The 15,519-nt window shown below is 50.1% G+C and overlaps 1 protein-coding gene across 2 annotated transcripts in view; it reads right to left on the reverse strand.

Moving 5' to 3' along the window:
* Positions 1–15,519, reverse strand: part of LOC144127891 (transient receptor potential cation channel subfamily M member-like 2) — a 223,971-nt gene that overhangs the window by 81,189 nt on the left and 127,263 nt on the right. For both annotated transcript variants that reach the window (XM_077660865.1, XM_077660864.1), the window contains exons 10-12: positions 7,467–7,719; positions 6,774–6,858; positions 4,949–5,033 (exon numbers count right to left, since the gene is read on the reverse strand). In XM_077660865.1, coding sequence (XP_077516991.1) covers positions 4,949–5,033; positions 6,774–6,858; positions 7,467–7,719 — 423 coding nt within the window. The remainder of the gene's footprint in view (positions 1–4,948; positions 5,034–6,773; positions 6,859–7,466; positions 7,720–15,519) is intronic.

Here is a 15,519-nt window from a genome sequence, read left to right on the forward strand (position 1 = left end):
GTGACGCCGGAACGACTGCTTCAGAGGTGACATGGCCAGCATTGCCGAAGCCACGCTCGACCTTGGTGTCTGAGCAGGCGCCACGCCCCCACTGTCCTACGCCTATATATCTGAGCGAGCCCAAGGCAGAGATCCAGCGCTAGCTGAGGAAGTACAGGTGATCGCCATCTTGAAGCTCCATAATGAATGTCATGCGTATGATGCTGTCTAGCCCTCACTCGCCAGCAGCACGGATTGCATTGCAGGTACTGGACGCGCTAAATCGTCCTTGCAGCTTTCCAGTAGCAGACACAATGGCTCTCCTAGCATTACCGTTTGAAAGCCAAGTCAGAGAAGCATCCATTATCCAGTGGAATGCCCGTGGACTCAATTCCCGCATTTCGGACATTCGCGAATACATCTATAAATACAGATTTCCAATCCTTGTGATTTGTGAGCCCAATTTACAAAAGCCCATCCGAATTTCTGGCTATGAACCGTTTCCATCCTCCACGCACAGGGGAAACAGCAAGGTCATCATCTACATTCGAAGAGAGCTTAGTTGTTTGCACCATACGGTTCACCCTCACAACCATGATCAGTACGTCTGTTTAACGGTGAATAGGCGCACCGTGACGTTAACGCTCGTGGGCGCGTACTTATCTCCAACAACACGGTTTGACGCCGACAGACTGAGGGACTTGCTGGCTGTAACACCTGGACCCTGGATCGTCACTGGTGACTTTAATGCGCATCACGCCATGTGGGGAGGCATCCGGATGAATTCCAAGGGAAGAAGACTTGTCTGTTTCGCCTCTGACCACGACCTACAACGCCTTAACGACGGTTCTCCACCGTACATTCGGGGACTTTCTTACAGCAGCTGTCTGGACTTGGCGTTTGTGTCGCGGTGCCTTGCGAGACGCGTCTGGTGGTTTGCCAATGTGGAAACTCATGGGAGTGACCATATCCCCACATATATTATTTTTTCAGGTCTCGCTGGATGCCGCTCTGCCAAACGTATGCAACGCATAGACTGGCCTCTGTTTAAAACCCTCATGGAAGACGCCTGCAGAGAAGCCATCACGACAGGCATTGAAGAGCGCATCAAGGAGGCTATGGAAAACGCGGGATGCTTATTACTCCAATGCCAAATTTCACAGACTTTGATGTGGAGCTGCAGCACCTCCGATCACTTCGACGAAGATCAGAGAAAAGATACAGACGCACAAAGTCGCTGCTCGACTTAAGGGATGCAAGGTGCACGCAGAAGAAAATCCAGCGCAGGATTCAAATCTTGCAGGCTGACCGTTGGAAGGCATTTTGTGAATCACTAGATCCTCGAAAGCCTCTCTCGCACATCTGGAGTGTGGTGCGTGGTCTACGAACATCTCCTCAGCAGCTCCAACCGTTCAAGTCTCTCGCACTTCACCAAGAACGTAGCGAAGTAGAGATTGGTGAAGACTTTTGCGCAAGAATAGCAGGTCCCAGGAACCCATCCACAACTCCGAATTGCTGCGAAGTGCCTAAATCTAGGGATTCGCGAATGGACCTTATTTTCTCCATGGAAGAACTAGACGCCGCCATGGCCGGTTGCAGGCGGTCTTCATAGCTGGGGCCCGAAGGAGTAACATACTCTGCACTTTCAAACCTTGGTCAGGAGGCTCGACATGCTCTTTTAGACGACTTCAATACATCATGGTTTGCGGGTACAGTTCCGGGCGCGTGGAAATCAAATTGTCTGGTCCCAGTCCTTCAACATGGAAAATCGCCGCTTGACCTAGCATCGTACCGTCAAATCGCACTGGCTAGTTGCGTGGGCAAGCTCATGGAAAGGATGGTACTTACGCGAATTGAGTGGTATCTGGAGCGCTACCAAATATTCCCAGATGTAATGTCCGGGTTTCGGCGTGGACGTTCGTCTATTGATAGCATGATTGACCTGGTGTCATCAGTTCAACATCAGAAGCATCTGAAGCGCTTGACAGCGGCGTTGTTTCTAGATGACAAAGGGGCGTATGATAACGTCACTCATCAAGCTATTTTGGACTTTCTGGAAGCCGCAGAACTTGGTGGTCGCATTTTCTGCTGGATACGCAGCTACCTATCCAACAGATCACTTTTTATGCAGACTGAGGACGGACCAACATCTTCACATTTCACTTCCCGTGGGGTCCCACAGGGTGGAGTACTTAGCCCAACGCTTTTCAATCTTGCGCTTGTCGACCTTGTCTATGCTCTACCATAATCAGCACGAGTCTCACTCTATGCGGACGATATTTGTATCTGGGCATCGGGAGTTACGCGACCACAAGTTCGAGCAAGGCTTCAGAAAAAGGCGGCAAGCATTCTTACGGCCTACCTCCGCCTGCAAGGCCTGGAGATTTCTACTGGAAAATGTTCCCTTGTTGCCTTTACACGCAAGAGCATGTTCCACTACCCCGTACGCATAAATGGCTCAACAATTCACTACGAAAGAAACCATCGCTTCCTTGGAGTAATCATCGATCGCAAACTAACATGGAGCCCACATGTCTCGTACATGAAAAGGCGACTGACATTGATCATTCACGTTCTGTCCTTTCTCGGAGGGAAGTCGTGGGGAGCGTAAGTGCACTCGATGCTCCAGCTGTACACCGCATTGTTCATGGGATTCCTTCGGTACAGTATCCCTGCATTAGAAAACTAGAGAAAAACGAACATAGGGTGCCTACAAAGTGTTCAAGATCAAGCTCTCTGGACGTGCCTAGGACAGCCAAAATGTACGTCTACAGCCGCAACAGTACTCATCGCTCAGAAGAATGCAGTGACTGCCTATGTAACAATCGAAGTCTTGAGAGCGAATATTCGTCACCTCTCGGATTCCCGCACATCATCTTGCCAGTCTTCCTGCTAACCGGCCGAGTACATCGTTTGCGAAAATTATTGATGTCCATCGCAACTTTCTGCCAACCCAATTTACACCAGCCTCTAGACCGTCTTCTTCATTATGGAGTCGGCACCCACCTCGTGTTTTTATTTCCATACCGGGCATCAAAGAAGAAGGCATCGTCGATAGCATTAAAACAGACCACTCTAGAATATTTTCATGAGAAACACGGGCACCGTCTGCACGTATACACCAATGGCTCAGTGACCCCTTCCAGTTCCTCGGCCTCCGTGGTCATCCCCGTAAGGATTATAGTTAAGAAAGTGAAAACATCACACCGGACTTCATCGACTGGGGCAGAAATTACTGCTAATCGTGTCGCCATTGAACATATATGTGAAGAAACTCCCCAACAATGGTCTGTTTTCACGGATTCAAAGGCAGCCCTCCAAGGCTTACAATCTGCTCTTCGTCATAGGTCCCATGAACAACTGGTTGCGGAAATCCGAGAGCTCCATCACACCGCCATCAATAAAGGGCACGATATTGTTTACCAATGGCTGCCAGGATACAGCGGCATCGCAGGCAACCATCGCGCGGATGAGGCCGCGCGAACTGCTCACCATGAAGGCGATTGTGTGTCCATCCCCATCTCGAGAACCGATGCAGCGGGTAGGCTACGACCACTGGCACGGGACATCACGTTTGCCGCGTGGCATTCAGGTCAATTTTCGAATTCGCGTTTTAAAACCTTGGACCCTAGATCTGAAGCTCCGGCTTCCATCCGGCCTACCACGACGTGAAGCAACTTTGCTGTGTCGCCTGTGGCTTGGTGTAGCTTTCACCAAGCATTTCTCTTTTTTAATCGTTACGGTTGATAGCCCTGAATGCGCCATCCACAGATGTGATGAGACTATAGCCCACATTTATGTGAATGCCCTGCCTACAGCGCCGAAAGGCAGTCTCTCTGCCCTGCACTGGAGTGTCTTGATCCGCGCCCACTGACGGAAATGAAGATTCTCGGCCACTGGCCGCGGCAGTTGTCGGCGGTGAAAGCCTCCAAGGCACTTGCCCGCTTCTTGAAGACTTCTGGCCTGCACGATAGGCTGTGAGTGTACCGAACCGAATGCTGTGACTTCGCCTAGCGACTTCAGTTTCCTACTACTCTTTTTTCTCTTTCATCTTGTTATCCCCTAACCCTTTTCCCCCCGTGTAGGGTAGCAAACCGGTTACTCTTCTGGTTAACCTCCCTGCCTTCCCTCCTCCTCCTCCTCGTATACTGAGGACTTCTTCCTCTTCTACGTCTCGAGCAAGATGGCGAGAGCTTTGCCACCCCCACCCTCTCTACCCCAACCCCTTGAGAGTGGCCTGGCCAAATGCTATTTTCAGTGGCCAGAGCTTTCGGTTTTGCAATTACGTTATCGCCGATGCATCATAGACATTGAGAAGTCTGGCTGTGTAAAAACAGCACAGTTTTCACCACCGTTTCGCGACAATTGGGGCTTTTTGTATCTGGCCCTGGAATCAGGCTCTCCGGGGTACCGCCGCTCAACGCGTTGAGATAACGTTCACTTCTAAGAAATCAGATATTATTGCACAATCTGAACCTCATATGCCTCTTAATCGCCTTTTAAGATACGCCGGAATCGACGATGGACACTCTACTCGGCGCCAAGAAACTTTCCACTACCCTCGCCATTTTTTTATTATTTGTGCATCGGCGCATTTTTATATCCTGCAGTTAACCCTGTGACCAGTGACCACTAACCACTCGTAGCAAAACCTGGCTTTCTCCCTTCCCACAAAGTCTGTTTGTTTGTTTTCACTGGCAGCGAATACACGCGCCAAGCTTCACTTCTCCGTCCAGGATCTCTAAGGCACGGATACCCGACCGGACGGTATGTCTGGTTAACCACAAAGCCGTTGGTGCGCACTTCCCCATCCCTAGCGCTCTCCCATTGGCTCTCGTGCCAGCAGTGTGAATAGGGTAGAATCTGTGCGACACAAGCGGAGGTGCCTCGCTCTCTATTTTCCTGTTGTTGGGGAGTTTTGTATTGAGGCGTGAGTGAACGCAATGCAGAGGCGCGAGGCAGGGCTCACATGTCGATGGCTCGCGTCTGTCCGTCCTGCAAGAGGGCATCCTCGTCCCCTTCCCGGTCGTCCTTCTCCTCCTCCAGGTCAGGCTCTGCGAGGGACACACACACACGCGTTCCAGGACACACGAAGCACACACTTCGCTCGCTCGCTCACATCAGCTAGCGCAGTTCTGAACTGCGACTGAACGGCAGAGAAACAGCGGCATGTACTAGTGAGTCAGCGATCATTACCCGCTGACTTCAAGAAAGGGTGGCGATGCCGGCAAGCGCCGCAGAAGTACTTAGCCAGCACCACAGGACACCTGTCAAGATGCGGGCAGTAAAATCAAACCAAGCAGACAGCAGGCTATATACTAAACAGAGCATACAGCCTGCCACGATGACCGGAGTTTGGTGAGCGAAAATACATCCCCGTACGGGACAGTGTACACCCGGCCAATTCTTCAATAATGTCACGCAAACGTCGAACAAACAGTCGTGCAGTGCCTTGCAACAATGTGAGAAGCGGAAAAACCAGCGAGAATACAACGTGCACGCCATCTGCTTTCGTCGCACACGGCACTGCACAGCCTGCACAGCCTGCACAGCCTGCACAGCACTGCACAGTTCTGCTTTGTTCAATGATCGCGTGTGACTGTTAAAGAAATGGCCGGGTGTACTCTGCTCGCAGGCCTTCGCTAGAGAGTCGCTAAGGAAAGACGTGCATTACAAATGGCACCAGCATGAGATGCTGCTCCTTTTCCTTTTACTTTGAACAGTGCTACTGTACACCCCCCTTACGGCCCCTGAATCTCATGTCGGTTGAAGTAAAGCCTTCACGCTCAAAAGGAACCAACCACCAGACACCTACCCACCCATCCACTACCACTCTCTATCTACCTATCCACACTACCCCCCCCCCCCCCACGTACCTCCCACTTCCACAAGACCTCCATCCAATAGAAAGAAGCCGATGCAGCAACGGCACGAAAGAGCGACGGCGAAATCGCATTCAAAGACGCACTGGTAAACCAGGCTGCCCTCCTGAAGCCCCAACTATCAGCCACCTACCCACAACAACCCCTAACTGGGGGCCTGCCCATCCAAACACCGCCATCCTGGACTAACCTACGCCTACCTCACTCTCCAGAAAAAGGCTGCCGCGTGTGTGAAATCTCGGCTTAGAGCAAAAGTAGTCATTAGAGTGAAAAATTCAAAGCAATCATCGCGGGTAAATCCTCCGCAGAATTTCGCAGAATTTTGTCGTATCAGGTTCCTGATCATACCACTTTTTTTTTACGCGTGAAAGAGATGCTAGCGAGCCTTATATCCCGTTTTTTTTTCTGTTTTTACGATCGTTATGCTAGACCGCTTTTGCACCTCACAGATACATTGAGAGAATAATGTAGCAGAGTAGCTCCATGTTTACCAATTACTAATACTTTGTAGTAATAGTATAGGTAATTATTCGAGAAGAAATCAGGTTTAATTGTTAGACTTTTATGGCAGGAGTCAGCTTCCTGCAAACCTCTCACTGACATTAAAACTGACGTGTGATTGCAAATTGAGAACTCATTCGCGGGATTGTGCCCCGAGACCACCCACATAAGTGCGGCCATTTTCAAGGCCTCCTGATAAATATTAAATTCACAGTGGTGGTGCAAACACGGCTGGAATTTCATTGCCGGTTTTGTTTTCGCGCAGCCTTTCCTTGCTTCAATAAAGAGGGCAGTACTATAAGAAATCCACAGAAGGAGTCACAAAAATGCGTCATCCCTGTGGCTTCTCCGATCCAGTTACGAGCAGAACACAAGTACGCGGGAAGTGAAAAGTCCGCGGCGTCGGCGTACCTTCCTTGTATTCCATTTCATGAGGGTCTGACTTGAAGCGCACCCAGACGTACATCGGGAAGACTAGAAAGGCACACAATATCACCTGCAAAGAAGGAGACAAAGGAGCGCTCTATGTGACTTTGGCCGGCGGCTGTGCGACGGCAGTTTAATTACGTTACAGAGAGGCACGAAGATTGCTTGCGGTCGTAATAAAACTGCTACAAAATCTCTACAAGGCTCTTGCCAGTATATCACATGACAGTAAAAATAACCTAACAGACTTTATTTAAAGATCATTCGAGGTTACTAGGTGCTTTCATGTGGACGTTTTCGAACCGAACAATACTTTGAACAACGTCGAAAGCTTGACCAGTGAAAGAATTGTGTGAAATGTTCTTGCAGTGATTTTAATCAACATCATGCTTTTCATCACATCATCAGCCAATGAGAGAGCAGCGTTTTGACATACTTATCCTTCCACATCCCCCTATACTACCAAAGAGCTTTCAAAATGCCCTTGCCAGATCGCAGGTGTTGCTACTTTCGCTCTCGGTCTCACGCATGCACTTGTTGTTTTGAAGCAACAAGGGAATGGCGTGCACGAGCACTGTGGTGCGCGGACGCGCCTAGGTGCAAAATCAGTGCCTTTTAATTGGCTGCAGTGATTTCGTGAGGAACTCAGCGACTACTCAGAGGTAAGCAGACAGAGACCTTGAGCCACAGAGGCACGGCCAGCGGCCCCCAGGTGAGGTCGCGCACGCTGATGCGCCCCATGAAGAGGTTGGTGATCCACCGCTGGCAGCACGGGTGCGCCAGGAACTTGCGATTGTTGGCCTGCGCCGCGATGTCGACGGCGGTGCGCTGTCCCCAGTCCGGGTTCTCCTCGCTCAGCACGTCGTAGGCGCGGCACGTGGCCTCCTGGTAGCTGCAGTCTAGCACACCCGTCGCCATGCTTGCGAACTCCCTGCGACGATGCCACGCTGCCCACTTGCATATCACCACGCCACTTCACGCCCAAATGCGTCATTCTCAAGCACGCTTAGCAACGCCTTCTCCAAATCCTCATTATAAATTACAAATTTACTCCCCACTGAAACAGAGGGCACACGTTTCATTTAGTTCCGTAATCCACCTGCTTTCAAATCACATCTGGATAATTTGCCGCCTGGTGCATTTCACAGGTCAACGTAAGGCATTGAGCAGGAGGAATAAACATTTATTTCATTCGAGGCTTTTTCGTGGTCGGTGCCCTCACTTGAGGACTCCGTTCAATCTTTCTGAAGCTGCCAAAAAAAATTTAGTCCATCTCTTCGCCAAGAACAAATATACGCATGAAATGTATTGCAGAAAAGTCATAGCGCATTCTAGAACGACTCATATCCCCTGCACGGTAGCCGCATTCGAGTCTTGCACCCTCCGTCATCACCCATTTTGCTTAGTTTTTCATAGTGGGTGATAGGGCGCTTTGCGCGCTCAGCTACCTTCACCCTTTTCGAGCATGGCGTCCCGCGTGACCTGCGCAGGCCTCCAAAGAAAAGAGGCTTTGGCAAATGGCATAGCTCATTGTCGCAGTCGACTGCACGACCACTGCGATGTTTATTGCAGTTGCGTCGACATGGCGCTGGAAGCAGCGTTGGCATACGGCCAGGGTCCCACTTCGTGCTGGCTCCACTTCGACTTCGACACGTTGCCCGCGCCCATCACGCGGGTCGCCAAGCTTGATTTAAGAGCTGCGCTCATCCGCTTCTCATTTCGTACTTAGCAGAGCGATCAACGTTTCTCGCTGGAGTCATGAGATCACGCTCGTGTACTGTGCGATGTGAGCGCACGTTAAATAACCGCAGGAGGTGGAAATTCATCCACAGCCACCCCCCCGCCCCCCAACCCCCCGTAAAGGTCAATTTTGACTCTTTTCTTTCCCTTTCTTCCTTCATCCCTTCCCTCACGACGCAGGTGAGGGTCCACCGAGAAGTGACACAGTTAGTGCGCCATTTCCTTTAAGCAAAACCAGTTTTTTAGTGGTCAGATCGCTGGGATGCGGAGCCCAAGAACGCGGGGTGAGATATCAGCCGCAGCGGCCTTGTTTCTACGGAAAGACGCCTTAGTGCTGTGCGATGTCATCGCACGACAAAGATCACAGGGTAGTTCAAATTATTTTGGAACCTTCCATTGCCAGAGCTATTTGATATTTGAGCTCTTTGATATTACCAGTTGCGAAACTTCCCATAGAGTCGTATGATAAACGGCGATTTGAGGTGGCCAAATTATTCGGGTGCTTTCGGACTGCCGCGCCGCTCGCGAAGAGTAATATAAACTGTGTCCAAGTTAAAAACTATTGTTCGTAAGCGCACTACCGTCTGCGAACAAAATCAATGAAACCGATACATTAACAAAAATCTATAGATAACACAGTCCAACAGAAAAATTAAAACATAAAAGCAAAAAGAAACAGCTTTTCAGAAGACAATAATGCAATATGGCAATGGCTTTTATCTGCCACTTCAAGGTGGCGCAGCAATCCGTAAGCAACTATTTATGTGTTGAATATGAAAAGAAAGCTACAAGAAAGTAATACCATCTACGCTGATGACGTTACGCTATGGGTACCGGGAGGAAGCGACGGACACATCGAAACAACGCTGCAAGAAGCGGTCAACGCCATCGAGGAGCAGCTGGACGGGTCTGGACTCGTTTGCTCTCCAGCTAAGACAGAACTGCTGGTGATTCCACCGAAAGGAGCGGGCAGGAAAAGAAAGAATATGGAAGTCAAGTACGAGCGTCCCAAGATCACGGTCAAGGCGTCGGGAGGCCAAGCAATACCGGAGGTCGAGAAGATTCGAGTGCTCGGGCCGCTCATCCAGCGAAACCGAGTCAACGGTGAAACGGTCAACAAGCTCGCGGGCAAAGCGACCCCGGCTATGAGACTCATCAGGAGGGTGTCCAACAGAAAAGCGGGGATGAAGAAGGAGAGCCTGACTAGGCTCGTTCAATCCTTCGCAGTTAGCCACATAACGTACGTGGCCGCATTCCACAACTGGAGGCCGAGCGAACGTAACAAGATAGACGCCACCATACGCAAGGCGTATAAGGCGGCACTCAGTCTCGTCGGGAGCACGAGCACCGAAAAATTGATGGTGCTGGGAGTCCACAACACGCTGGACGAAATAGCCGAAGCCCAGAGAACGGCGCAACTCGAGCGTCTCTCTGAAACGAGAACCGGAAGACAGATACTGCGGGACCTTGGCCTCGAGCCGAGGGAAGGCACGCAGCAGAAAGATGTACCTATACCGGATAGCATCAACAGAAAGCTCAGGGTATGCCCGATCCCGAGGAACGTGAACCTCGAGCACAACAAGGAGCGGAGGCTGGCGAGGGCCAGGGCCCTCGTGGACCTCCACGCCAGAGAAGAAGGCGCCGTCTACGTGGACGCGGCGGAGTATCGAGGGAGCAGCGACGCATACGCGGCGGTGGTTATCGGGGCATCGACGGGTGCAACGAAGACCGCGGCGAGCGTCCGGACTCGAGAAGCGCACCGGGCGGAGGAGGTGGCCATCGCCTTGGCCGTCTCCGACCCCGGATGCACTACAGTGTTGTGTGACTCTAGAACGGCGGTGAAGAACTACGCCAAGGGCAGGGTATGTAGTGAGGCCGCGCGCATACTGCGCAAATCCGAAGACATCGGACGCAGAAGTGCTGTGGTGCTCAAGTGGTTTCCGGCCCACATGGGCAGTGACGTGTAGGAACGCGGGAACGTGAACCACAACGAGACGGCCAACTCGGCCGCGCGAGGACTAACCAACCGCGCGGCTACAAGCACGGCCGACTCGGAGTGTTGGTCGCGGTGCAGTGCCAAGGACAATATGACCACCTTCAACGAAATAGTGAAATGATACAGACTGAACAGACAGACTATATATGCCGCCACCTGACCCGGGGCTTACCTGGAAGGAGGCAGTGTTAAACAGATAGTTACAGACGTGATCCCTGCTCACCCCGGTGCTAGCTAAGCACGTGTGTCCGAGTGTGTACGCGAGTGACGTGTGTAGACTGCGCGAAGGAGAGAGCCACCGCGACTCACATCCTTTGGGACTGTAGTGTAAATCCGCGAGAAGCCAGCGAGAAGACGATCCCGGCGCAGCTAGAGGCTGCAACGAGGAGTTATAATCAAGAGACACAACTCAAGGCCGTCCAGCAGGTCTCGGCAGCTCTAGAAAGGCAGCGACCGAGCGAAACCGAGGAGAAGGGGGGCAGCACCCCCAGGAAGGGGGCGGCGGCCCTCTCGGACACGCGGAAGTAGCGAGGGACCAAGACCTCGTGGAGCACAACGCGCGAGACTGACGTAGTGGTCGCGTCGCGGTAAAAGCTTGTCCTCCCTGCGTGGAGGGAGCCTAACCGATTCTGCAGGCATTTTCAATAAAGTTGTTCTCTCTCTTCAAGGATAACTCTAGTTTGGGCTAGTTGGTTCGTGATTCACAAAGAAAACGGCGCGATGTCACGCCACTTTACTAGAAGGATTTTAGTACGTCTATCGTTTTGTCATGCCCTCCCTTCGAGTCTTTCTGACGATGCCCCGTTGTTTGCGCGGATTCCTGTTCGCATTTTACGCCTTTGGCGCAGACTTTGGTCCGAGCCTATTTTTCACTTGTTCCATGTTTCTTATTGGCCATCGGATATCATTCATATGGTAGCTGGTAGACTGGTTCTGGTTGTAAAGGTTTTCGCACTCATCACGCCTTTCGCCTTTTCTACCTTTGACGCGGCTTTTGTCTTGAATCTTCATTCTTCACTTTTTCCACGTTTCTTGTTAGTCATCTGTCATCACTCCTCATGCGGTTGTGTAGTTTTCGGTTGTTAAGGGTCTGCGTAGTCATGATCGTTTGATTTTCATACTTGTGTAGAGCTGTTTGTTATATTTTTATTTTTTTCTTCACGTTGTTTGGGTTATCTTCCGGGTGGCCATGACAAAATGTGTAACGTGGTTACTTATCGTGCTTCATGCATTAGATCTCTTTCAGTGATCTGTTGTACGGCGTGTGTTGGCTTCGTGATTTTACGAATGCGTGATCGCACGGTTGTTACGGGTATGTTGGCTTACAAAAAGGCAGGTTTTACGCGAAGTAAAATTCAGTTGTAAGTTGGCGCTGGTCCTGTCGTGTTTCTCTTCTGTACCCGTATTTCGCGCCGTTTTCTTTGTGAATTGTGGAAGAAAGTAATCTAGGTTATAATCTGTCCTACAGATTATGCGAAAAGGTGGCTGAGCAATGGCTCCCCAGTTTAATGTATGCGGATGAAGTTTTACTGTTAGCAGATAGCCAGAGAGATTTTCAAACTATGGTTAATTGTTGTTGGGACGAAGGAGGCGCTCCAGGCTTCAGTTTCAGCGCTATTAAGTCAGGTGTGATGATTTTCAACGATACAACTGATCAGGAGGTTAAAATACAAAGCCATGATATACCCAGAGTGGCCGAATACAAATATCTCGTGATATGGGTAAATGAATAGAAGATGTACACGAAAAAGCACGAACAGTCTCTCATAGCAAAAGGGCGAATAGATGCCGGTATAATGAAACATAGGGCATTATGGGGGTACAACAATACGAAGTATTGAGAGGCATTTGGAAAGGAATAATGGTTCTGGGGCTTACTTTTGGCAATGCGGTTCTGTGTTTAAGGGCGGAAGTTCAGTCGAGATTAGAAGTAAATCAGAGAGCTGTTGGAAGATTAGCACTAGATGCCCACGGGAAAACCACAAACGAGGCAGTACAGGGGGATATGGGCTGGGCAACGTTCGAAACACGGAAAACTCGGAGTAAAATATTATATGAAGTACGCCTGAGGAAACTAGACGTTAACAGGTGGGCAGCTAAGGTATTTAAATAACCATACAGAAAGAGCGTTGATTCACAATGGCGGAAAAGAACTAGGAAGCTAACCAGTAAGTACGCACAACAGAAGGACGGAGAAAGAAAGAGCATTAAACGAGAGGTAAAAAACGCGGAAGGTAAAAACTCGATGAAAATTCAATGAAAAAGAAACGTAGTGAAGAACTATATCGCTACTGGAAAAGGCAGAAAGAAGGAAGCGTTTTACGATAACTCAAGAGGCAGTGCCCTGCTCTTTGAAGCTAGATCAGGGTGTCTTAGAACGCGCAGCTACAAAAAGAAATTTAACGAACACACGTGCTGTGTGTGGTAAATCTGTAGAACCAATTGAACGCCTGATACTCGAATGTGGTGACTTCGTCAGGATGTCGATGTAAGAACAGTCACTCTCCCTGAGAACCTAGGGTTTAGAGATAACAGTGGTCATGTAAATAAATCTGCGGTGAAAATTAGCAAAAAGCGATTGGAAGATTGGTGGCTCGAAAGCAGAGAGGTGAGGTAATGTTAGAAGTGTAGGACTGAAAACGCATTTAAAGAAAATAGCGAATTTTAAGACCAATTTATAACACAGGTAAAAACATAAAGCAAAAAAGCCGAACATGGTGGCAACTGCCATCATCCCTTAAAAGGGGACGCTCCTATCTTCCATCCATCCACCCGGAAAGTGGCTACCGGAACTGGTCTCTTCTTGCGGTCTCTTCTTGCAACTGGTATGATGACGATGATGATGTCCTCAGGCTTAATGGATAATCTAAGAGCTCTGTCCAGAGCGGCACTTCTTTCTCGCTCATTTCTTTTACTTCCTCTTCATCATGTCCCTCATGACGCATTTGATGTATGCACTGACAAGTGATAGTTACTGCGCCTTTCCCGTCTTCATAACCAAAATCTACCTTAGCCACCTTCGCGAACACTCGAGGCGCAGAACGAACGGATGAAAGATGATGAAGACGCCATGTAAAACACAGCGCGAAAGGCTACCAGTTGAGGGCGCGGCGATGAAGGCTGCGGCGTTTGTGCACAAAGGGCGAAACGATTCGACAAATTTTCTCAGACTGCTGGGACGCAGTTTTTTTCTTTTTTCGGAGACATCCCCCAAAGAATTCGTCAGGTTTTCTGTTTGACCCCCACGGCACCAGGTACCGCCACACTGAAAACATGGGTGGTGTGCCACACGATCTTGTAATGGCTTGGGCCCTGCATAGCATTATGGAGGGGAGTAATCGCAGTGTGTCATGCAGAGTCTTACTACTTTAGGCGATTGCAAGAAATGCCAGTTATTAAATTCGATAATTCAGCACCTGACTGGCCCCCACTGCATTGAATCATTAAAGGCAATTAATTCTAATTATTATTATTATTCGTTTTGGGGGAAAGGAAATGGCGCAGTGTCTGTCTCATATATCGGCGGACACCTGAACCGCGTCGTAAGTGAAGGGATAAAGGAGGGAGTGAAAGAAGAAAGGAAGAGGTGCCGTAGTGGAGGCCTCCGGAATAATTTCGACCACCTGGGGATCTTTAACGTGCACTGACATCGCACAGCACACAGGCGCCTTAGCGTTTTTCCTCCATAAAAACGCAGCCGCCGCAGTCGGGCTCGAACACGGGAACTCCGGATCAGTAGCCGAGCGCCCGATCCGGAGTTCCCGTGTTCGAACCCGACCACGGCGGCTGCGTTTTTATGGAGGAAAAACGCTACGAATGTTATTGTGCGACTGACGGTATTGTTGTACATATTATACTGATGGCAATAAAGAAAACAAAACCATTACTGAGTAGTCTATGGGAGCGGGGAGCGGAGCTAACCTGTTTGTGTCGTCGTTGTTTCAAATCCCGCTCGGCACCGAAGTTCACCCAGAAGTTCGGCGTCATGTCCAGGCGATGTTCGCCTTAACTTGTCGAGAATGGGAGCTAAAGAAGTTCATGCTTGAAAATTCACAAGATACCCCACATGCACTCTCTCAAAGTGGTTCTGCCATTTCGGAGGCCATTTTTAGAACACTACTTACGCGCTCAAACAACGCCCCATCGCAAGCGTTTGCGAGCGCCGTTGTATTGATCTTGTTTAGCGCGAAAGGGCACGGTCGAAAGAAAAGAGACAAACACTGGCACTACCAGTGTAGCACACTTCCTGATGCCGAATGATGCAGGTAGAAGGCGCAAACGGCGCCTCAGAGATGGTGCAAATTCCCAACATGAACCCGCCCGAAGCACGCGTGCTCTATACTATCAGTTGATCCACGCAGTGTTGTACCTGCGTTCTAGCCCCGTTTGGCTTTGCCACACAGCTGCGATTGTACGGTGCGTCAGCGAGGTTTGCAAGAACATCCCGCCAGCGCAAGCAGTGCTGCAGCTGCAGAGCGTGCCGGGGAAGCGGTCTGCCTGCAGACGCGCCGTCGCCTGCCTGGGCGAAATTTGCGAGCGAGCTAGTGATCCGACAGCTCTTGGCAGAACAAAAGACTTGCGCCTTTTTATTCTCTCCCTGTGGAGTGTTTGCAATGCAGACGCACGCAGTTTGGATAAACATTCCCTCTTCACTTTTCGTGCCATTCTGGTTTCTATCTGAACAGCGCCTGAAACACGAAACCGAGTGCCGCCGGAGCATTTGCACAAGTCGCCAGGAAACGGCTGGCGATGGTTTCGCATTGTTCTAACAGCAGTCCTCTAAAGTGGAAGCCGAAACGAGCCGCAATTCATAACTCTACAGTGAACTACGGGTGAGCAAATCAGTCGGGCAGCTACAAAAATATTTCATCTATCTGCGCAGCCTGGATGACTCCAGGCGCTAACACACGTGCGCACACATTCACAAGTATTTACGCTCTCAAGAAAAAAAAGTTCACAGTTGTAGTAGAAATTATGCTTGCCGTCTTTCAAAAT

This window comes from Amblyomma americanum, chromosome 4, assembly GCF_052857255.1.
Source record: "Amblyomma americanum isolate KBUSLIRL-KWMA chromosome 4, ASM5285725v1, whole genome shotgun sequence".
Classification (NCBI taxonomy): Eukaryota; Metazoa; Arthropoda; class Arachnida; order Ixodida; family Ixodidae; genus Amblyomma; species Amblyomma americanum.